Consider the following 22,370-nt stretch of genomic DNA (forward strand, 5'->3'; position numbering starts at 1 on the left):
GAAATGAACACGGTAACATCAACAATCCCTAAAACATGCACAATCGTACACTGAACTGTGGGTGGCTGTAAGAGTAGGAGGCAAGAGGAAGGAAATCTTTCTCTAAGCTTTACATTCGATTAGCACAAATAGAAACAGATGCCAGCGACCGCAGCGCTGATCAGAACCACTGACACGTTCTGGATATCAAGATCTGATTACCCTTAGTTAAATTTCAGCCTAGTAGAAGACAAATCCAAATAAGATACAAGTTTATAGGAGAACTCTTTATCCGGCACCTGCTGGGAAGCTCCAAGGTCCGTGTAACACACCAAGAAAAGCACGTGAAGGCGCAGCAGTTTCACGTCACTGCCCTGCCTGTGGCAAGCCCGTGTTGCAGGGCGCAGGGAACCCGCGGCACCGACCGAGTGCTCGAGTTCCGTCCCAAATTAAGCCTCCCCTTCCCAACAGCGTCCCCCCACTGTTAGAAGCCACTTCCCTGGGCCAAAAAGATGCAGCTTCCTTTGTAGACCATCTGATGCTGTTACGAGATTTCAGTTCTTTCTATTTCTTCTCTTGGAAATGAGCCCGTAAGATACAAGACAGAAGTCCCTACACCCCTCACCCCAGGCAGCAACAGCTTTGGCTCCAGCCAGCCAGGACTGGCAGAAATACAGCGTTCACAGCTCCCAACAGGAGGCAAAGCAGCCCCTGCCCTCTGACAGCAGCACATCGTCAGCACACCTCATCCTACATTTGGTTATTAGCCTTGGGTTGGGGGTTGTTTTGTTTTTCTTTTTGGAGGAGCACGTTACTACATCCTCTGGAAGAGCCGTTCTTCTTCAGACCACGGAGGAAGTGACCATCCGTCAACTCCAACCTTCTGTCCCTCCTTTCTCTGTCCTCAGTTTTCAGCACACACCTTCAGAGTGGAAGCACAAGCAGCAGATACCTGACACCTTATCAAGCCAGATCAATAGATTGGCCCCCAATTTCACCTTAGCAAGTGATAACATTAGTATTCATTTTAGTCCACCCTCAAAAGAAGAACAGGAGAAATAACATGTGAGAAAGCAGATACATTACTGCAACCTTAACTATGTGCAACCATCTCCTTTACTGTATTGATTTAGCCACAAATTAAGGAGGAGGAGAGATGAGGAAGAAGGGAGGATGAAGAGGCAGCCATTCCAAAATGCTGAGGTGACCCAACACCCTCTCCTACCGCCTCCAGAAGGACCTCCAGGAAAAGGGAGATTTCATACAGAAGCAGCACCTACATCTTAGTGCACAAAGCCCTAACCCGAAGCCATTCTCGTTGTCACTACCAATATCACGCTTGCAACCTCTACGAGTTGAAACACTACAGAACCGCATCAGCCCAGATGTGCAGGGAGAGGCACCTGGATCTCCAGTACTTGTTAAAAGTGGAAATTCAGACATACACCCACCTTGTCCTGCCCACCCTGAGCCATGGCCCGCCACCGCCCTCACGGGCAGGACAGCTGCGAGCAGTGCTGTCCTCCACCCGCGCGCTCACAGGGAAGTGCAAAGCTACAGGACACACGGGCGAGCATGCACGTAACCCTCCAGAGCTGGACGCGCCGCCCGCCCAGCCGAGAAGGGTGTCCTTGGGACAGAGAAAGAAACAAAAAAATCCCTTCAAGTAATTTAAAACAGCCCATTCTTGAGGTTACAGCTGCACCGAAGCAGTGACCAACTGGGCCTGTTTGGGGTGATAAGGCAAAAAAGGCCAAAGTCCTGGAGGGATGGAAGAATGAGAAGGTGTCAGTAGTGAAAGATTAAGAGTTATTCTATAGGTTGCTTCTTCACACTCCTGTGATTCTCATCTCCAAGTGACCAGCACCCGCTGCCTCCAGTTACTTCTGCACACAGCTCGGCCATGCAAGCCCACCACAGGCAGCCGACAGAATGATATAGATGATAACCTGGAGAAAGAAAACAGCCGCTTCAGCAGGGAGTCACACTTCCATCATTCCGTCAACTGCTGACCCGGCCTGGCAATCAAAACACAAGCTTGGAAACCCCAGGTTATCAAAGCCCTAAATAACTTGGACTTTGTGCCAGCGCCTCTTCCTCCACACCCTTGCAGCAACGGGGTGTTGAGAACTGTCCTCCAGCACAACGCGAACGAGGGTTCAGGGGTGACAAAGCACTTCACACATCTAACCTGCAATTACTCGTCAGCATCCCCACGTTAGCACTGTTTGCATTGATTACAGGCTGAAGGTGCGCTGCCACATGGAAAAAAGCTACTTTAAAGTTAAGTAACAAGGTACCAACAGGACTAGGCCTAAAAAGCTCTTACAGGTAGAGTAGCCATGAACTCAATACCTTAGCTTCTAACGGGGCTGGCAAGGCAGCTGCCTACGGCAGGCACTTAGAAGCTAGACCGCATTGTCTGGAAAGCTTTTCCTATTGCCTTGACAAGAAAAGCTGCCTGGCACGATGCTCTTCTCTCCTCACCTCACACAAGACCATCAAAACACTTGTTTTACAGCTAAGAGCCTTCCAGGCACAGAGCTGAGTACATGCGGGTCTAAAGACAGTAATACGCTGTTGGCATTTTCCAGCAGTTAAGCCTGACTTAAGAGCTAAAGGTTATTGTGCTCCATACTTACAATTGATACAATGATGATGACGATGGTAAGCTTGAGGTTCTTCATACACATGGCTCTAGCAAGGTTCCTGCTGGTAGTTTTGAAAGTGACTGACTACAAGAGAAAGTAAAACAACTAATTAATTCCTGAACCTGCTGCAAAGGCAGCTGCATCCCAAGCAGCTAGATGAAGAGGCTTTTTCCAGCTACCACCTCCCTAACAACCCAAACCACTGCAGTTACCTCCTCCAGAGACATTTAACTCCTGCAGTTACACCAATACAAAACTGAACAGGCATCAAGAGAAAACTCTCCCACACTACTTCGGGGCAAGATCAAGTGTAAAGGTCCAGAACCAGCTCGGGGTTGTGCCTTCCCACGCTCATCTTGGGAGAATTAAACACAGAACATCACTAGGTCTGTAGGCTGCCCACAGGGATTAGTCTGGGTTCTGATTTGACTTCCAACCTTTTGGGAATTGAAGTGCTCCAAAATATTTATGGACCTACTGATCTAATCACCAACATATTACACGCAACTTTATTACTGTAAATACACCTGCTAAAATGAGACAACCCATATTGCCACTCTTGACAGCAGTTCCACAGGGGATAGACAAGCCCTTTAACGCTAGAACTTTCCTCCAGCGTTTGGGCTTGCTGCATTTTATGGAAAGCTTGTGGTTGCCCTGTTCCAAGTCTCCTCTCTGTATCCTGCAATTCCACCCACTCAAAACAGGTTTTGGTCCCCAGCTGACCTCAAACACCCACCGGGCTGGATTAGCACAACTACTTTCACAAGCTTTCCCTGAACAGCTCATGCAAGGATACGCCTGCCCAGGGAAAGGCTGCAGCACCCAGAACAAGCCAACTCAGCAGCTCACTCTGCTGGTTATTTTCAGGTTTTCCCCACAAACCACCCCCCAACTCTTTCAGATGAGGCTACACCAGGAGGACTGCATCCCTATGAACTGGAATTTTGACTTAAAGCCGATGCCCCTGCTCAGCACCATCTGAACTTTGGGAGCGCTTCTCTTGCTCGGCCGTGCAGTTTCTACGTGCGGAAGCAGGCTGCTGGGTACCAGCACACCTCACCTCAGCCCAGGCTAGTTCTCCAGAGGACAGGGCTGCTCTGACCACCGGCTTCTTCAGACCTCCCTCCCAAGAGGGGGCCCTTGCCACTGTTGCTAGGAGGGTTCTAACACGTTTGGTTTACGTACAATATTCTGGTGGTCAAGGCTCATACAGGAGTGATAAAACACAGTCCATTACTCTAAAGTTTGAGAACTTCAGCCCTGGGTCTCCCAGGACACTCACCACTGGGCTGTAAGACATTCACAATAGAGGCACATCCCATTCCTTCATTTTCTGCGTGGTTTCCAAGAACCAACACGCCCTGGGAGAGCTCGTACACGAATTCAGCCTAATTGCTGAAGGCATTCCAGTCCATTTCTCTAGAGCATTACCTGAGGTTAGACTACTTCTTGCCACCACCTGAGGAAGTGGTGAGGTTTAAACACCTGATAGCTGGAGGACAGTGCTCCCTACTGGGTAAGCTCCAGGCATCTCTACTACCTCTCTGAAGCATGAAGACTTTGCCAGCTTAGAGATGCTTGGATCTCCACAAGCCCCGTACTGGCACTCCGCTGGGCTGAGGATTGCCTTCTGAGGGTCAGGGGCTAAAGGAGGTGGGCAGCGAGCCAGGGCTCTGCAGAGGAGGGTGCTGCGCCAGGTCTAGGGTTTCCCAGAGGAAAGACAAAAAAGCTTCCAGAGTGTACGACACTTTACTAGATAACATAATGCTTTATAATTACACAAATTTGGGGTTTTTTCAGTCTTTTCTCACTTAGAAACACTCCATGAAGTTCCAGAGTCTTTTATAGACTATTTAGGTGGCACAAATCAGGCTTTTATTTTTTTTAAAATCGGCTACACTTTCCCTGTCGGTATACTAGAACAACTCTACAGATTAATACATTTCCAGTTTATCTGCATCAAGCTGACTTCAGACCAGGCTGCAAGAGAAGTTTTAATTATGATCTTTAGCCTTCCTATTGCTCCAGATAAAGAGGGGGTTTTCCCCACCTTGGGCACAAGAGGTGAGGACAAGAAACACCGCTGCTTGTGCTGGCAGCGTGTTAGCCTGTGCATTGGTTGCAGCAAACAGGAGCGCGCTGAAGACGGTTCATTAACAGGAGGGGGCAGCAGGCAGCTGGTCCCTGGGAGCAGAGCATTTGCTCAGCACTGCAGCCTAGCATTTAGCAGTCACCCACAAATCCCGCCAGTACTGGCAGGATACAGAAGAGAGATGCAGGGGATACCTTCATTCTCTTAAGGGAGCTGCAAGGCTGGGATGCAGCTTGTGAAACAGCTATAAGGAGGGGGGGAATTACGACAGGACTTGTGTCCGACACAGGGAAGGATTATCTGTAGATCTAGATGCTTCAGTGTCTGTTTAGAAGCGGCTCTAGATGCTGGTCTTTACCTCCACTGCTCCCTGACGAGCACAACTGATGCAGTAACACTATTTCCCCATCTATAAGTTCTTCCCCAGACTTACCGAATCCACAAGATTCTCTGTTTTATCGATCAGCAACTCCAGCTTCTCTCCTCTTTGTGCCACAAGGTCTGGAGAAAGAGACAAAAATCCAAATCTGTAGGTAGAATCCCAGGCAAAAATCCAAATCTTTTGGTAGAATCCCAAAGCTGCTTCCAATACCCAAGCCCAACTGCAAGCCAGGAGCTCTTGGCTTATTAGACATCAAGTAGTTCTCAGCCTTTCAGAGATTGCCAGGCAACAGTACTTAAGGAACAGTCTCACATCACACAGGCTACATTTTGGGACTGACCTGACTCAATTTTGGTCAGTTCCAGATCTAACCCTCTGTTTTAAGTGGTCAGACTTGTCAAAACCCAAACCAGAGTCTGACACACACATACACAGAAAAAAGCAAGCCACCGAGGAGCGCTTTCCTCACAGCAGCTGAAAGCCACAGTGAACAGACCAAATCCAGAGCATGCTTCACCCCGTCACAAGCTGTGCAAGTTCATCTCAAACAGCGCTCCTCACACCCACGTGCCACCCTCAGCCAAGCTCAACGCAAGTGACAGCTCGCAAACTCGGAGCTCCTTCTTCATCAGTTCATTCTGTCAAGAGAGGCCACCCCACCACCAGCTTCACTCTCCATAACGCTCCCTGCGGGACTGCCATTCTGGCCCAGAGCAACTCCGCATGCGTGGCACTGAGGGAAGGCAGATACCTATGTTTCGAACCATGATTCCTTTAAGTTCATCGATTTGAGCTTGCGTCTCTGCCACCTGGTCAGTGCCCTTGCTCTCCGAGTGGTATTTCTGTAACAAATGAAGAGTCAGTGAAAGCAGGGACCCTCAACGTTGCACTTCAGTTCCTTAAGACAAAAAAAGGAAACTCCTGGTCGCTACAGAACAGCACAGACATAAATGAGAGTTTTCAAATTGCCCGAGACATTTATGAGTGGGTAGCAGACCAAAATCTGACTTTCTCAGCCACTTACAGATCACACATGCCCATCTGCTCCTGCACTGCAGAAGCTGCAAGGCAGCCAGGTGCCTGCAAGTTCCAGAGTGCCCAGAAATAACAGCCCCCTTTGAAAGTCTAAGCAATTGGCAGCAAGGAAGGAAAGTTAAGACAAGAATCTGTGAGATACGGTTCACTGAATGCCTGGGCTAGTAGCCCACTAGTAGTCCGACTCCCACACATCATTTCTGAACCACTGATGAAGGCAACACACTTCCATGACTTTCTCTACTTATCTCTAGAACATGTCAAGAGAGCCCTGCAATTTCACAAGCAAGACAGCACGCAGCCAGCTCTGCAGGCGAGCACCAGAGGGAGTTCCAGCAAAGAAGAGGAGGGCCTGTGAACTGGAAGCACCACAGGAGATGCTGAAGATGGCCAGTCTGAGTTGCCCAACTGCTCTTCCTGTAGAGAGGATAGAGGCAGCCAGGAGCCAGCCTGCTGCGTGCTAGACCCACCCAGGAGGATTTCACACGCACCTCCTAGCTACAGTCTGGCACGGTATCAGCTGGTGGTACTGAATCCCTCTGTGTTACAAGTGGAAAAAGCATGCCCCGGATGCTCCATACAGGCACGGAGCACGCCACTGGGGTAAGCTCACCTGCCAGCTTGTCAGAGACCTGCGGGAGCACACTCCGTTCTGTGGCCTCACCGAAGCAAGGCAGAACGCATGACGTGTTGCTAACCTGTGCACATTCCTGTCATCCCTCCCCCTTAATCCTCTTCCCTTCAGAAGTGACAGGGGCTTCACTCAGAGACTGTTTTTCAGGTTTTGGGATCACAAGCGAACCTTTGGTGACTGCATGGTTCAGGCTGGCAGGCGAGAGAAGCGCGAACCAACACCCCCAGGTTAAAAGGAGTCTCACAGTGTTTGCAGAACCAAAGGAGGGAAACTGAGGGAAGTCATTGGATAACTAAGTTCTGCTATTCCTGGACTGATTTTAAGTCAGTGCTCTCATCACAGGTCCTTCGCAGTCAAGCATTGCTAGCCACAGCTCCTATTATCCCACTCCCTTTAAGTCACCTTCACCCCAGGAAACAGGTCTCTACAGCAAAACTCACAGATAAACTGTTCTTTTCCTCTAAACTTGTAGCCATCGCACTCACACCTGAAGACCTCTACAAAGCATCTCTACTGTAATAAGAGACCATCTAAGGAGACTGACAGCAGAGGGCAGGACTAGATCACAATTGCTCTACTTCATGACCACCCCTGTGGCTACTTAAACCCACATTTTCTTCTGAATAAGTGTTCGATTTGCATCCATTTCTGACAATGCAGGAAACAAGAGTCTCTAACAGCATGCACACACTCAGCTCGTAATTAATGGTTATAGCGCCGAATGCAACAGCTCCTTTGAACCTTCTCCTCAGAGGTTAGTTTTTTAGGAGAAGGTGCAGAACTGGCATGCTACCAAAGCTGGTCACTGGTTTTACTGGAAGTGTTGCCTCCCTTTTCAGTGTTACCTGTGTGCTACACTCGAGTTGTAGCGTGATCTCCTCCTCCACCCTCAGCCTCACACTAGTTAAACTCCTTAAGTTACAGGAATCACCTAGATAACAGTCCTGCTCTTGCACTACACGTAATGTTTGATCGGTAGGGCTCTCATTTCAGCAGGTTTTAGAGCCGTGCGAGGGAAGAGCTTTCTGTCATCACTTAACTTCTATTAGTTGATGCCTGGATTTCTATCAATATGCAAAGGCTAAGGTAGGCAGCTCTCTTGTGCTTTAGAGAAATGGAAAGGCTGGGATTTTTAGAGGAATATCAACACCATGGCTCTGAAGACTGCCTGGCTCTTCCGATAAGGCAATTCATTGAGCTTATTCCCGCCATGAACAGCTTACAATCTGATGAGTCATCACTTCATACAGTTTCAGTCTCCATATATCAAAGCCTGGTGGAGAAGAAAAACTCAGTCCTATCACACATAGGAAGTTAATCTCATTTATTATGCACAATGCATCGGGCCCTTCTGGAGCCACACTGGCATCATTATTCATTGCTTTCTATCTGCTGCATAAGCCAAAGAACAGTTTCTGCAATGAACTATGTGCAACTCCACATGCTCCAAGTCACCTCCGCTAGTCACCGAGGGCACCAAGACAAACGGCTCCTTTCACAAACTCCAATACAAACCTCAGGCAGCAACAGTGCAAGTACAAATCCTCACTTAACCGTCACCCACCTCAGAGCCCGGGCTTCACCCTGCACCTCAACATGTAACTATGACTGCTGGAGAGCGTTACAAAGCTTGCCCAGTTTCTACACTTACAGCCAAGAGCTATGCTCCTGGGTCACCAGCAAAGGACCTCTCCTCCTGCACCTGTAACATCACCAGACCTGGCACTTCCAGTAGATCAGCAGGAAAAAAGCCAACCCTTCACGGAGGACAACAGCAGCACTAACATGCTCACCAGCCACAGCAGAGCAAATTGAGAACCTCCTACACTGCGTGTACAGCACCAGTTGTCCCAGATACAGATCATGCAAAAGCTCTGAAAGCCAATACTCCAAGGACATCTTATCTTTAATTCAAGGGAGGTCTCAAAAAAAAAAAAAACCCTAACCCAACATTGCTCAGGTTATGAAGTTGTTTGTAGTCAATTAAGGACTCTTAAGAGTCTTCAACAGAAGATTCAAAACACTTTCCTTGCAGACCGTATAGCCTGAGGTTTTGTGCACTAATAAGGCTATTGATCATATGAGTCACAGGGCAGTTATTGATTCCTTCTCTATTTTCCATCTAACTTCATTCATTTAATTTGACATTACATCTAGCAACAGGCCTGTGCTTTCCCCAGGCCTGTTTTCTCTGCAGGTGCTGGAAGTATACCGCTGCAGACCAAACAACAGGGAGAAGCGCAAACTGCAACATTCCTACTACATTAACAGCTCATATTTTAAAAGCAGCCCAATCCCACACCTAGAGCTCTGCTTTTTCTCCTCTTCTCCCCCACAAAAAAACCCCACTGGAGCAGGGCAGGGTGTTGTATGCAGACCCAGGTTACACATCAAGTCAACACTGCATTAAGAAAAAGTGCTCTGCGAATTGCATCTCATTCTATAGAGGGCTGCACTATGCTGTGCACTTAAATACTTCAGAAGCTATACCCATATACTGCTGTGAATAAAATACATAAACCAATACGACTATTTCAAATCTCTCCCATCTGGCAGCTGTGGGCTTTGCCACACCTCCAAAACAATACACAAAAGCAAAGCACTTTTGTGAAAATGGGATGGTAGCATCAAGATTGCATCAGATTCCTGTGGTCAGCAAAATAAGCACATAACTCCTCTGCACTTCAAGAGGGAAGCAGATTCCAGCCTAACCTTTCCCTTCAGGAGTCCAAGAACAGACCCAGAGTAGCTAGAATAGAGTCTTCTGAAACCTGGAAGTTTCTTAAAAAGGAGATTGACAGTGTTCTGTATGTGCCCCAACACCACCATTCAGAACCCAGCTTTAGTTGAGCTGTCAACAGGGCAGACAGCACATCAGAACAGTGGTGCGTCCAGTTCCAGCAACGGAAAGCAACGTGCTCCGTTGCCAGTGGGAAAGCTGCTCCCTCCTCACACCGCCGGAGCGGGGTGCCACCACAACCCTGCCGGGACACCAAGCTGTGCCACTGTCAGGTACCCACTAGAGCAGGGGGCAAGAAGATACCTTATTCTGCAGGCAGCTCCGCGACAGCAGCTTTCCCCACTGCAGCTGAGCTTGCAGCACTGCACCGTACCGAGGCCCTTCACATGCTGTTGTTCAGTGCCTGCATAGACCCCCAGACATGGGCTTCATCTTCCTTCCAGACCGCGATCATACCAGTGGAGCGACTCATCTTGCAAAGACTACAGCGCCTACAGTCCCTAGACCTGGAATCCAGCATCGTCCTAAACACCACTACAGCCTCAGCTGAAAAGTGCAAGTTGAGGGTGAAATAGATATTCCCCTCACTTTTGTAATACCCTCACACTTTTAATTTTGAGGTTAGAAGGGTCCAAGGCAAGTCTCAGCTCAGAGAATGCGGAACCTTTCACAAGTCATTTATCCTGCTCTTTAACCTCCTACCTATCTTGGGAATGGAAATCCTTGGAGCCTCTGTGCAAGCTAGCTGGAGAGTCTACCATGGTTCTGTATACAGCACTCGACTGTAATCCAAGCCCAGTCTTATTTCCTCCTGAAAAGGACACAGTACCATAAGCAAGTACCCTGTCACACTCCAGCAGTGTGCCACTGAAATTACCAAGAAGCAAGAAAGAGAAGTGAGAGGCAGCTAGGGATTACTAGGTACTCAAGTTCTGAAGTTTAGTTTAACAGAAACAGAGTAACATGCGTTTGTCTTGCTCGTAGTGACAGTGATGTTAGCTTGCACTGGATGGGCAACTGGAACTAGGTTTGACATTTCAAGTGTTACCATTAAGGTCTAATCTCCAGTGCAGCTACCTGGTACAAACAGTTAATGCATCACTATTACCAACCCACTTTTACCACCGAAGTAGTGAAGCAGCCCAGCTGCAGGGTAAGCATGGGGAGAACAGCCAACTCCCCTAGCTTTTACCCAGACTCAGCACGCCGCTTCACTTCCAAGGGAGAAAATACAGGGAGAATTGCTGGGGAGAAATTTGGCTTGTTAGGGAAATCCCATTTAGCAACAGATCTCACCAGCTGTGCAGCCAAGACACTCGAGAACTCGCTGTTCATTGCATAGGGAAGGGCTGTCTGTGCTCTTGAGCCGTATGTGGTCTGAAACCTCTTCTTGATTTCATTCAGGAAGTTGAAGGCTCTGGATCGTTCAAAGTCCTGGAAGGAAGAGAGCAGACCACGTCCGGAGCTGTGTCAGTTCAGGAATAATGAAGTGTACGGGGCACGTAGCCAGTTGTAGAGAAACTGTAATTATCAGTTCTAACAGGCGTGCTGCGCGTAACGCTATGGGATTTGACTGGTTATCCTGGGGTTTGAATAGCAGCCAGATTTCAGTCTCAGCTTCCTGGACACTGGTTGGCAGCAGACCTTACTGGGGTATCCGTACTTCTAATTCTGTGCCTGGTACCTTTTTCCAGTGAGGGAGAAGTCTTTCCTTCAACATGTCCAGAATTGAGGAGTATTAGGCATATTTCACTGACAAAGGCTAGCATCCACATCTAGATTCTACCGCACTGCGGCCATTAAGAGAGAAACTAGGCAAAACCAAGAACTTAACCTCAAAACTAACTATTCACTAACTATTCATGTGACTATTTTGAGCTCCTGGCTTAGACTTCACAGCTGTAACTGAGGTGAACGAGAACACAAGCAGTAGCTCCAATGGGAAAAAAAGGCACCTCAGATTAGCACCCGCTATTGATTTTCTTTGGCATACAGATACAAAAAAAGCCAAAAGCTGCGAAGAGCCTGTCTGTGCCATAGCTGTAACCAAAATACTTACATCATCTGTGATGCAGAGGTATATAATCCTGTCTTGGCAGATGTAATGAAACAGATAACTGCAGAGAACAAAAAAAAAAAAAAAAAAAGGTCATTTGGAGCTGCCACAGGACTAATCTTCTAGAAGACACTACTGCCTGCAGGGCCTTCAAGGGCTGGAGAAATAGAAGAGCAAATTCCAGTTACTCTACAGGAAATCACACAGATGCCAACATATCCCAGCCATCTTTGTTGAGGTAAGTGTCTCCATTCCTATAACCTACACCGAATTAGAAACCGACATGTTAAAGAATCACTGGCCTCACATACTTCACAGCGCTCCATGCTTAGCAATAACTTTGTGGGACATCTAGTTGCCAAACAAGTTCAGTTCCACGTTCTTCCAGCTACTTATTTGTAAAAACAAAACCTTGACAGGATACCCAGGGGTAAGATTTATGTCTAATCCTAATCAATGTACATACAAGCATTCATGCACTAGTTCACGTGTGACAAGAGCCGCAGTTAATTGGAGTGACCAGAAAGATAATACTTTAGTGAACCTCGCTGGTACAGTAACTTGCTTCTTTAGCCTTGTTTGTATGACCACTGGGTCGCGCTGCCTTTGCTTTTCATTGCAAAGGCAAAGAGACAAAAGCAACCACAGCAGAAAATGAATTAGATAAAACAATAATCAGGCTAAACAGGCTTGAATCATGTGGCTAGGTTAACTATTCATGTGAAGACGCCTTCAGTGGTGCTGAGCGAACACAGATGTTAGTTAAATGCAACCCTCAGTATCCTGAAAAACAATGCAAGCCAGTTCAGAGCAATATATTCCTATCAAAATTAAACCAAGCTCTTATTTTAGGCCCACTATTAAAAAAAACCCCTTAGTTCACACACAACTAAACCCAAACCAGAACTGATCAGAGCATTCTAGTTCAACTCACTGGCTGTAGCTGTTGCTTTTTTATTACACCACCATTTCACACTCCAGTAGGTGATGTATGCTTCTGATGAGTATGGCAGGACAGAATAGGAATAGAGTTGCAAAAAAGCCACACGAATACTTTTTTTTCCTAATGAAAAACTATGTATCCTTTCACTTTGACATTTGTGTATTCCCAAAAGTTTCCCCAGGAAGCATGCGGACCCTCTTACAAACTCCAAAATAAAAGCAAGTTAATGCACGTGCTGCGCAGCAGTTGCCTTGTACAGCAATACAAGCACAGCTCAGTAGCTTTCAAATTCAGGTTTTGTATTATATAAATAAGATGACACTGAAATAAGCTTTAGGGGTGGGCTAGAAGTATAGTTTACTGCCCTGAAGGTCTGTTCTCATGGGGGGGGGGCGGGGGGGGGGGAGGGGAAATCCCTGCATATCCGCAACTATTGCCCCTTTTTCCTGGAAGGAGAGAGGTAAAGCTTGTCTGGTACTACCTTGTAAGCTCTCCAGTGACTTATAGAAGAATCTTAAACAGCAGAGACAGAATAACCCCAAGAACTCCAGATGCTAGAGGGCTGGTTTTCCTTGGAGATTATATAAAAGACATAGAAGTTCTTAAAAACAAAAATAACTCATTAAATGAGTTTAAGAAGTTCAAACAAACTTAAAAGAAACAAGCTTTTTTCCTGTTTCAGAAGAGGAGAAATGATCCTAGACAGACAGATAACAGGGCAATTTTCTAGCCTACAGGCTGGGACCCTGGCAAGGCAGAAGGATCCCTGAAACCCTACAGACAGGAAGAACAACAACTCCTTGTGCTCACTCAGCTTCACAGCTTTCATGGTCTGTCCATTATCGTGGTCAAGGAAAAAAAAAGACTATTCTATATCTCTACAAACCAAAAACCTTGCTTTTTGACAGCAGGAAGAAGTTGCCAGCTCCAAGCATGTGTGTGTAAAAATATTCAATCCCCCCAAACAGATGGCTAGGAACTCTTCCTTCCCCTCTCCTAGAGGGAAGGCAGGGTTGGCAGATTCTGACCAAAGAGGTGGTTGTCCAAAACATAGAAAAAAAGCCAATATAAGTCTTGTCAGAAGAGACTAACTTCAGCAGAGGAGACGCTCTGATGCTAAGCTCAGTGCCCAGAGCTGCAGAATGGCACCTGTATGTTTTAATAGCACAATGCAAAGCAGAACAACCACAAACTGCAGTGATCTTCTGGCACACTGGTTAAATCCCCATTAAGGAAACAGTCAGTAATGAGCAAAATATTGTACACTTTGCAGCATGCTTTGCAAGTGTAGATGCATTAGTCACCTATCTCTCAGTGCTCCCCAGCAAAGAGCAAACCAATCTCCACCACAATTCAAGTTTTCATCTATAAAAATGCACTACGGCACTTCTAAAACTCAACTTTGTAGTTGGTTCAACAGCACTCAAGGCAAAGTTAAAACAAAAGAAAATAACTGTACCCTTAAAATTACAGTAGAAAAAAAAAAAAAAAAGAGTCAGCATCCAGAGTCCTGTAGATGACAGGGCAGGCAGCTTCCTCAGAAAGCTCTCCCCCAGGGACTTTTAGTGCTCCCAAGCCAGGGAAGGATGCAGGAAGACTACCCCAATTCTTATCTCCTGAATCCTTAGGCAGCCAAAACAGCTTTAACACCACAGCTTGGGCAATATTGAGAATCCAGCCACACTGCCAATTCCAAAAACAGAGCTGAAGTGGGGTCCAACACTTCTAAATTTGCTTTCTCCACAGTTCTTTCTTTAATTTGCACACCAGCACATTGACTTACCTACTTTACATGTGCAATAAGTCAGCGTAGTCTCAGGCGATGTAACATCTAATCCCTCCATTCTATCAACAATGACCGAGGGCTGTTCAGAGATCTGTACAAGCCTGGGAAAAATCCTTCTGTCCCACAGACTGGATTTGTGGTAGCTCAGGATGACTCTACAACATCTGCCAGCAGGACTTAAAGCAACCAGGATCCACAAGTGATCTGAGAAGGGTGACATTTTTACCTAAAGCCATGTTCAAGCCTCAGAAAAGCCAGCAAAAGACTCCACAAGCCAAATATCAAATACTCCAACAGTTCGATATCCACAGCTGTGCACCCTCCAACTTTGGAGTTGTATGAAAATAGAAAACTTTATTTCATATCAACTGCCTTGGTACTTACTGCTTACGCTAAATTAAAATCCTGGTTATGCTGCAAAGTTCTGGGGAAAAAAAAAGTAGCTGACTGCACATTCAATCAGCATACTAACACATCCAAATACGAGTTTGGCTACACTCCATTTATTCCTATCCTCGTGCATGTTCACTAGTCTCTCCTCCCATACCCAGAAGAAAAGCATGACTCACTTCCCATGTGAATAGGTCAGTTTGTTGTTTTCAGACGGTATTTTCGCCAGGATCTGCTCTGTCACCTCCAGGAAGTTTCCTCCGCACCAGGCATGTTTGGCAAGGATGGTTGTGCCCCTCGCCACAACAGCGAACAGGATAGCCATGACTTCACACTACCTGGAAATAAAAACACTACAAGAATTAGACTCGCGTTCTTTGGCAGAGAAAGCATCATCATCTTAACGGTATTCTCTCAGCTCTCAACATAATGGGAGGGAGGCATAAGCTTGTTCAATACTTCGACAGGATACCATTATCAGAAAGCTTCTCTCATTTCCCCTTTTAGGTTCTTTCAGAACGACACCAAGACTACAATAACCTCTAGAAGAAGGTTTTTCTTATTGCAACTGCATGGTGTCCTACAGTTAGCGATGCCATAATGAATTTTGTGTACCTTGTTTCCACCTAGATTTCTACCTATTAGTACATTTTTTTGCTCTTCAACTGACCCTTAAGTTTCTTCTTGCTTGTTGCTGAAAAAACCTGCCTGCGGCCAGTAAGCTCCAGTTCAGAAAGGAAGTAACTGTCTTGCAGCTATGTTAAGAGCAGCTCATTATACAGACCAAGCCCACCATCCCCACACATGACTGTTTAGGGGTGAGGCCTTGGCTTTGATTGCTATCAAACTGAAGTAGAAAAACTGCCACTTGCTTAGAGTCACACCATTCACATCCCCTTTTAATGGTCTCGAGACACTCGCTAAGTGTATGTTCTCCCGAAGACTTCTGTAAAAGCACATAATCTGCACTTCTCAAAGCAAGACAGCACATTTGCAAACTGATTATCCTCAACAACACACCGTTTCTACAAGCCGATGTTCTTGCATGCTTATCAAACTGGACAGGTTACAGCGTGCAAGTGTTTGAGGGCCAGACTTCTGTGAAGTCTCCAGAGTTGGAAAAACACACCCGCTGTCATATAAAGGGATACACTTAATCGGCTCAAGTATCATCACATTAATCTACTGACAGACCCAAGATTTAACATGTGAAACCACACGTCAGACCACAGCTGTGACATCTGCTCGGCTGATCCGGTACATCCATAAGCTTCTTTTCTGCTTAGGAAAGACTTAGGAAGACTTTTGACCCTGAAAAAAACAAAAATCTTATTTTTCACTTTGCACTTGACTGCCCTCATATTGCCTGCCTTGTTTTGTGTCTAGAAACGTCTGCATTCTGGCTGGAAAGATCACACACCTATTTCAACGCAACCAAGTAGCTTGGAGACCACTCTAGAAATAGGTACAACAGCAGAGAAGCAGTGGTTTAGCTTCAGGATCCGAAGACCACAGGCAGAAAGACTGAACATAGGCTATGCCCAGCCAGACTTTCCACCCCTCTGGCACTGACTGAAGACCTATCGATCTCTTCCGTATCAGGGGTCGGTCCTACCGAGCACTGTGCAGACAGATCTGCCCTGAAGGGCTTATGCTTTCATGTGAACTGATGCACAGATGATCGGCAACAGTGGAAGAGGTGGCGGAGGAATGCAGAGCTTTAACAAGGCCAGTGAAGGTGAGATATAATCACTACCCCACCGCATCGGGGCTCGCTTTGTCAGTCTGAGCTTGACAGATTCAGGCTTGGCCAGCAACAATCAGGTACTCTCCCAAGCCTCCCACAGGTTTAAAAGCTCATCATTGGAGAGGAAAAAGATTCAACTCATGGATTTATTCAGAGAGTAGACTCCACAACTGAGCTACAACCACCTGGGAGCACTGAGGTATTCAGAGCCAGCACTGCCGAAGGGAACAGAAGGCAAAGGATGAGTTTGACACGGGGCCAGAGCAAGCAAAGCAGGACAGTAAGAGGTCTCAAAGGACACTGCTTCGGAGCAGAGGACCCAGCCAAGCGCACTCTAGAAAACCTGAGAGCATAGTGTCAGCAAAGGGGAAGGGAGAACCACAGACAAAGCCTCACACCATGCAGACGCAAGTTCCCAAATAAGCTGTTCTCCTCTGCTCTTGCTGACTAGTAACACAACAGAAGGGCATCGATAACTGAAGGGGCAAAGAAGCACCAGAGCACTCAGCAGCAGCTCCCCCAAACAGATTTGCTGCTTTCACTTCCTCCTGGCCTAAAGCTGGCACTGCTCCGACCCACGTATGTACCCCTTCGCTTCTACCAAGGGCACGGGGAAAGGCCCTTGTGCTCTTTGTACAGCTTGCTTCTTGTCTACCCTGCCCCAGAGCAAGACCTGCTTTCAGAAAAAAAGCAACCTGTTGCGTTTACCTGTTGCTCTTTTTGAGATGACAGCTTCCCTTGTCCTCACCCACCATGCCCTAGTATTCACACACGGCTTGTTTCCCACCCACCACTCCCACCTAGATGCCAACCTCATCCGGACATGGCTCAGGGATTTTAACAACAGGATTTACATCCAGCTGACACGCTTGCTCAAAATCTGTTCCGAAGAAGGAAGGTGAAGATTGCCCACACTAGCAGATGCCCTTCCACTACTGGTGAAGGAATTGGGGTTTGCCAACAGCTGTTCCCTTGCCTTGTCCCCCTCCCTTCCAGACTGAAGCAAGCAAGCTCCAGCTCACTTAAAAATGTCGGTACAAAGAGGTGACAAACAGCTAGGTCTGGTTTTGTTTCCTCCCACAGTCACAGGTATGCTGGCTTGCAGGCTCACAACTGCCCTCTAACATCAAGCCTGTCAGCATTAGAGAAAAAAAAATAAGTTCTTTTGTATCTAAGAGGAGATGATCTTTAAACATAAGGACAGGTGGTGCTTATTATGGTCAATTAAGCAATGTCAATGTCCACCTGAGGATGATTGTGGAAGTTACAGAATACGGAAAAGCAAGGGTAACAGTTTTATTCCTTACACATGTTCTAAGGAAACTCCTCAGCACAAAGACACCTAAGGAGAAAGAATGTAAAGCAAAGAAAGTCATGATTACTCACTATCTATAATACAAAAATGAAAAGAAAGTTCAAGAACAGGTTCCAGCAGAAGGAAGTAGTTCTTCACACAATGCATCCTCGGAAGCTCGTTCCCACGTGTTATCATGGAGGAAAAAAGTTCGCATGAGTTCAGAAAGTAATTGACAAGTTTATGGAGGAAAAGAATCACTATTAAACAAATACCACCCAAGCAGCCAATCACTGGAGCCTAAGAGTTTATCATGAGTTTCTTCTATTATTCCACTCTTCCCTAGACATCCCACCAGTCACCACAGAGCCAGACCCACCTTCGGTCTGACTCAGTACAACCATTCATAACACTGAGAATCGCTTACTCCACAGAAGTTCAGATTTTTTTTTCCAAACACTATGAAGAGCAAGTAATATCTTCAAGCAGCAAAGCAGGTGGCTCGCCAAGTCAGATCCCTGGCCCAGCCCCAGTCGAGGTTATGACTCTCACAGTACTTGAGCTTTAGGGCTGCTCTTGCTCACCACACTGCTTTTCTCGTACAGGAACAATTAAGAGTTATACAAAGGCACCTGAAGTCCCAGCGCTCCCAGTTTAGAGCAAATGCCTTAAAGCAGTTTAAAAACACACTTCCAAGGCATCCTATCATCTCTTGGAACACTTGAACTACCAAGAACATCACATGACAAGCAGAAAGCCAAGTCATTTGCAAAGCCTCTTAGAAGCCCGACCATGTTTTCCTTCCCGCATCACTGAACCAGCCTGCCAGCTCACGTCTTGCTAAGAGTGTTTTAGAACTGCCCCACTACAGAAAATCTAAACTTCCTTCCAGAAAGCTGTATCTAGAAGAGCCCATGGACTGGTCAACCCGCATACACACAAACTGTTTGGCAGTGCTCTGATATCCTGCCACACAAGACTTATGTGGACAACCTAGCAGAGCTTGTTTGGTTTTTTTTGGGTTTTTTTTTTGTTTGTTTTTTAAGCCAGCCTTAAATTGCTGCATCAACCACATGTTGATTGCATTAGAGCAGGAAAAGTAGTCACAGATTCCAGTGATATATTGCTGCCTCTGGCCTTAAAAAGCTGCTCTTGGCTCTTCAAAGCACAGTGCTACAGACTTGGAAGTCTGAGGGTCACAAAGTGGGACCCTAGAGTTCTAAGTCAAGACTCACCTACCTCTAGTTAAACACAAGCTGAGTAAGTTACTAATCACAAGTCCCCCCTCCACAGACCTGAAAAGACCAAAAGCTTTAGCCTGGTGCTCACAACATCATTTAAGATAGGAGTATTTGGACATGGCATTGAGCAGAAGTGGGGATTACTCAGAGCTAAAACATAAAGGAATGAGTTAACTCCTTGGAACCTTCCTGCAGGAGCCACTACCTCCACCTGAAGCAGCTGAAGCCGAAAAGAAGCCAAGCAAAAACACAGACCCAAGATGTTTATAGACAAACAAAACTAAACCTCAGATAACTCAAGTTAAATGCTTATCACACCAGAGACGAGGGCAGCCACACAGCTGATTCTGATATTGTAAAAAGAAATGATTACCTGCCTTGCAACTGTTCCTCATTTCTCCTGATTAAAGAGACAGCAGCTTACTCCTGTCTGACAAGGCTACAAACATTTTCCCAGCAAAAAAGCAGTGCTTGTGGCAAAAAAAAAAAAAAAAAAAAAAATTCAACTGTCCAGTCCTTCACAAGTGATTCTCTACAAGCTTAGCCTCATCCCCTATCCTATACCTTAGCTTTGACTAATTTAGCCAGAAGATGCAAACTACACAAATGGCACTTTATTCTGTTTTCTACTCGCTCAACACCTGACCTCTTCAGGTGCTACCAACCCCAGTTTTCCTAACAACGAGGAACTGCTGAGCAGCAAAGTCAAAGAATTTGTGAACAGTTACAACAGCACACTGATCTGCAACAATACTAACTAAACCAAGAGGAATTTATTATACAGTCACGTCCCTTCAGATCCACCAAGATACAGTCGTCTGCAATGTTTTGGCCAGTCCAGCAACTGAACCAGAACTGTGTCGGTGCATGGTACAACACCAGGTCACAGCCAGGAATAAACAAACACGACTAAGCCTCTTGAGCAATCAGGTGATTGTCAAGTATCAAGAAACCAATCTCTTCACATTGCAGTCACTCAACGAACAGGACCAATACAAAAGAGCAGTTGTAAAAGAACAAACATCCACAAACCCTCCCCCTGCTACACACACTGCAAAAGATCAGCAGCCTGCAACGCAGTGAGCAACCAACCTCGGAACTACAAAGCCCACGCAAGCAAGGAGACACCTTAATACCCAGAACAGAAAAACTCCAGGTTCAAACTGAGGATTATAAAGTGGTTTAGACAACTTCTTTTAATACTGGATATCTGCAGAACTCACATAGTGAGGTGAGAGTTCAATAGTACCACAAGTAAGGTGACGCTCGCTGACACTGTAGGATCCCACAGTCCTGCGACAGCAAGGAAATCAACTCACTGAATTCACAGTCCTCAGCCTTACTTAGGAGACAATAGCCATGTACTCTGCAATGACACCTGCCCCAGCCTTGAGCAGAATGGCTTAAATGAAGCAAAACAGATTAACGAGGAGCATATTTCTCTCTATAAGCAGCATCTCATGCAGCCCTGTAAAACTCACGTATGACTTTTGTTAGTAATACAAATCTATTAAACTGCTAGAGAACATCTCTCCTCAGAAGTTACAAGAGAGTCGGGAATTAAGTCAATTAAAATCAACCCCTTTGTATAACCTACAGATCACAACTGTTTTCTATCTAAATTTACAATATTGGATGGCTGGAAGTAGCCAAGACCAAACCTTCCTAAAAGAAAAACTCACCAGGTAGGCCTTGCATGGAAAGGCTCCAAATCAGGAGGGAAAGGGGAAAAAGGCTGCATTCCTCAGCCACCCAGAAAACACCACAGATCCAAAGAACTCCTTAAGCAGTGCCAGAAGCATTTGGCGGCTAACAGAGATGAAGCACAAAGGTGAGTCGAGTATTGCATTTGTATTGCAATGACTATTTACTCATTGCAAGACGCAGCGTGCTGCTGTCTACAAGGTCTCTCATGGCATTTGACAGAAGGGCACAGAAAAACCTGCAGCATCTTAAAGAACGTCAGAAACACAGGTTCAGTCTTCAACGTGATGTTTAAAACTTCAGTGGGGATGATTTATTATTTTCAAGTGAGACACAAAACAACTTGTTTGTTGCTCTGACTTCACTGAAGATCTAGAATAAACTATCAGATGGCAGTTAAGACAGCTGGGGCAAGAAGTGAACCCAGAAAACTGCGCCCATCCTCTATCAGCAGTACTGCCCTTGCCAGCCAAGGGGGACTCATCAGTTCTTCTTCTTGACCAGAAGATTCACAGCCTCAGTGCCAACAAGTGATGGAGGACATTACTGCTTCTATTTCCAGAAATCCTCTTTAGAGAAAGCAAGGGGCATCACATTAGAACTGGCTTTAAACATGAAACAAGTGTAGGTGTTGCAACCCTGCAAGTTGCAAACTGCCTGACTGCAATAAGAAGATCGTTGAAGTATGGTGACTTCAGCAGAAAGTAGCCTAGACTTCACTTTAACCCTTCCTTGGCATCTTCAAGTTATTATTTCTTTAAAGGATATTCCAACATTAAGCCCTGTAGCTTATTTGTTCGTTTTAAGCCTGAGACGCATGACATTCATGCACCAACTTAACAGAAGTTTAGCTTCCTCTCTGCCTGCATAGCTTACTTCAGGTACCTCCGCTTCATCATTACGGAAACAAATCGCTAGATAAGATTAATCTGGTTTCTCTTCCGGGCCCATCACCTTTTCTAGAAGGCAGCATAACATGTTTCAGAAGAGGGGTAAAGAAAGAGAATATGACAGCTATCGGATAAGCAGCTCTCTAGAGAGGTAACGTACACCCTGAAGCATCCTAGTACCCCCCCGCAAGCCCAACTGCAGTTACTTATCGCTACCCAGTCTTTAAAATCCACGCAAGCCTTTGCGCCGAGTGACACCAGCAGCTCCGGGGTGAACCGCGTTCCCCGCCATGTCCTCCACAACCCGCCCCCCCAGTTCCCAAAGCCCAACCCCACGCCGCCGCACCGAGGCCGGCACTCTGTGCCTCCCCCGATACCGAACGAGGCCTCTGACCGCCGGCGGCAGCGGCCCGTCCCGAGAAGCGGCCCACCCCCGCGGCCGGGGCCGCCCAGCCAGCCTCCTCCGCCTGCAGGGAGGCACCGCCGGTGCCCGGCTCCCCCCACCGCACCGGCTTCCGGCCTTGCGGGCCCAGCCCCACCGCCCGCCGACCCAGTCAGTCAGTCAGTCCCGGCCCCGCCGCGGCCTGCCGCCCCGGGGGAACCGGAGACAGAGCCCGCTCGCTTGAGGGCAACCGGCGGCTCTCCCGAGGGGCCCGGCCTCCCCGCAGAGCCCGGCCCGCAGCCCCGCCGCCGCTCACCGGCTGCCGCGGCAGGAGGGAGCGCTCGCAGGGCGCCGCCGCCCGCCACGCTCGTTAACCGGCCGCCGGCACCGGGCCGCCGCGACGCGCTTCCGGCGGGGGCAG

General features: G+C 47.0%; 1 protein-coding gene across 3 annotated transcripts; it reads right to left on the reverse strand.

Annotated features, from left to right (window-relative positions):
* Positions 1 to 1,646: 1,646 nt before the first annotated feature.
* On the reverse strand, positions 1,647 to 22,359 carry VAMP7 (vesicle associated membrane protein 7). Of its 3 annotated transcripts, none has more exons than XM_075162564.1 (8): positions 22,266 to 22,359; positions 14,871 to 15,029; positions 11,576 to 11,633; positions 10,813 to 10,950; positions 5,859 to 5,949; positions 5,159 to 5,226; positions 2,622 to 2,714; positions 1,647 to 1,928 (listed from the first exon to the last, which is right to left on the reverse strand). In XM_075162564.1, the coding sequence occupies exons 2-8, from the start codon at positions 15,014 to 15,016 to the stop codon at positions 1,860 to 1,862; spliced, it is 663 nt and encodes a 220-aa protein (XP_075018665.1). In that variant the 5' UTR covers positions 15,017 to 15,029; positions 22,266 to 22,359; the 3' UTR covers positions 1,647 to 1,859. The 3 variants fall into 3 exon arrangements, with proteins under 3 accessions (XP_075018665.1, XP_075018666.1, XP_075018667.1); XM_075162565.1 differs by having other exon boundaries at positions 14,871 to 15,044; positions 22,266 to 22,347; XM_075162566.1 differs by lacking the exon at positions 22,266 to 22,359 and adding an exon at positions 15,307 to 15,859.
* Between the last annotated feature and the right edge of the window lie 11 nt (positions 22,360 to 22,370).

The sequence above is a fragment of the Calonectris borealis genome, chromosome 13 (assembly GCF_964195595.1).
Source record: "Calonectris borealis chromosome 13, bCalBor7.hap1.2, whole genome shotgun sequence".
Classification (NCBI taxonomy): domain Eukaryota; kingdom Metazoa; phylum Chordata; class Aves; order Procellariiformes; family Procellariidae; genus Calonectris; species Calonectris borealis.

Coding starts and splice junctions, on each gene's coding strand:
- VAMP7 (XM_075162564.1), bottom strand. CDS start 15,016: ATGGCTATCCTGTTCGCTGTTGTGGCGAGGGGCACAACCATCCTTGCC. Junction 5,950..10,812: donor GTGTCTTGGCTGCACAGCTG/GTGAGATCTGTT, acceptor CATTTGTTACAG/AAATACCACTCGGAGAGCAA. Junction 1,929..2,621: donor TCATCATCATTGTATCAATT/GTAAGTATGGAG, acceptor TTCTTTCTCCAG/GTTATCATCTATATCATTCT.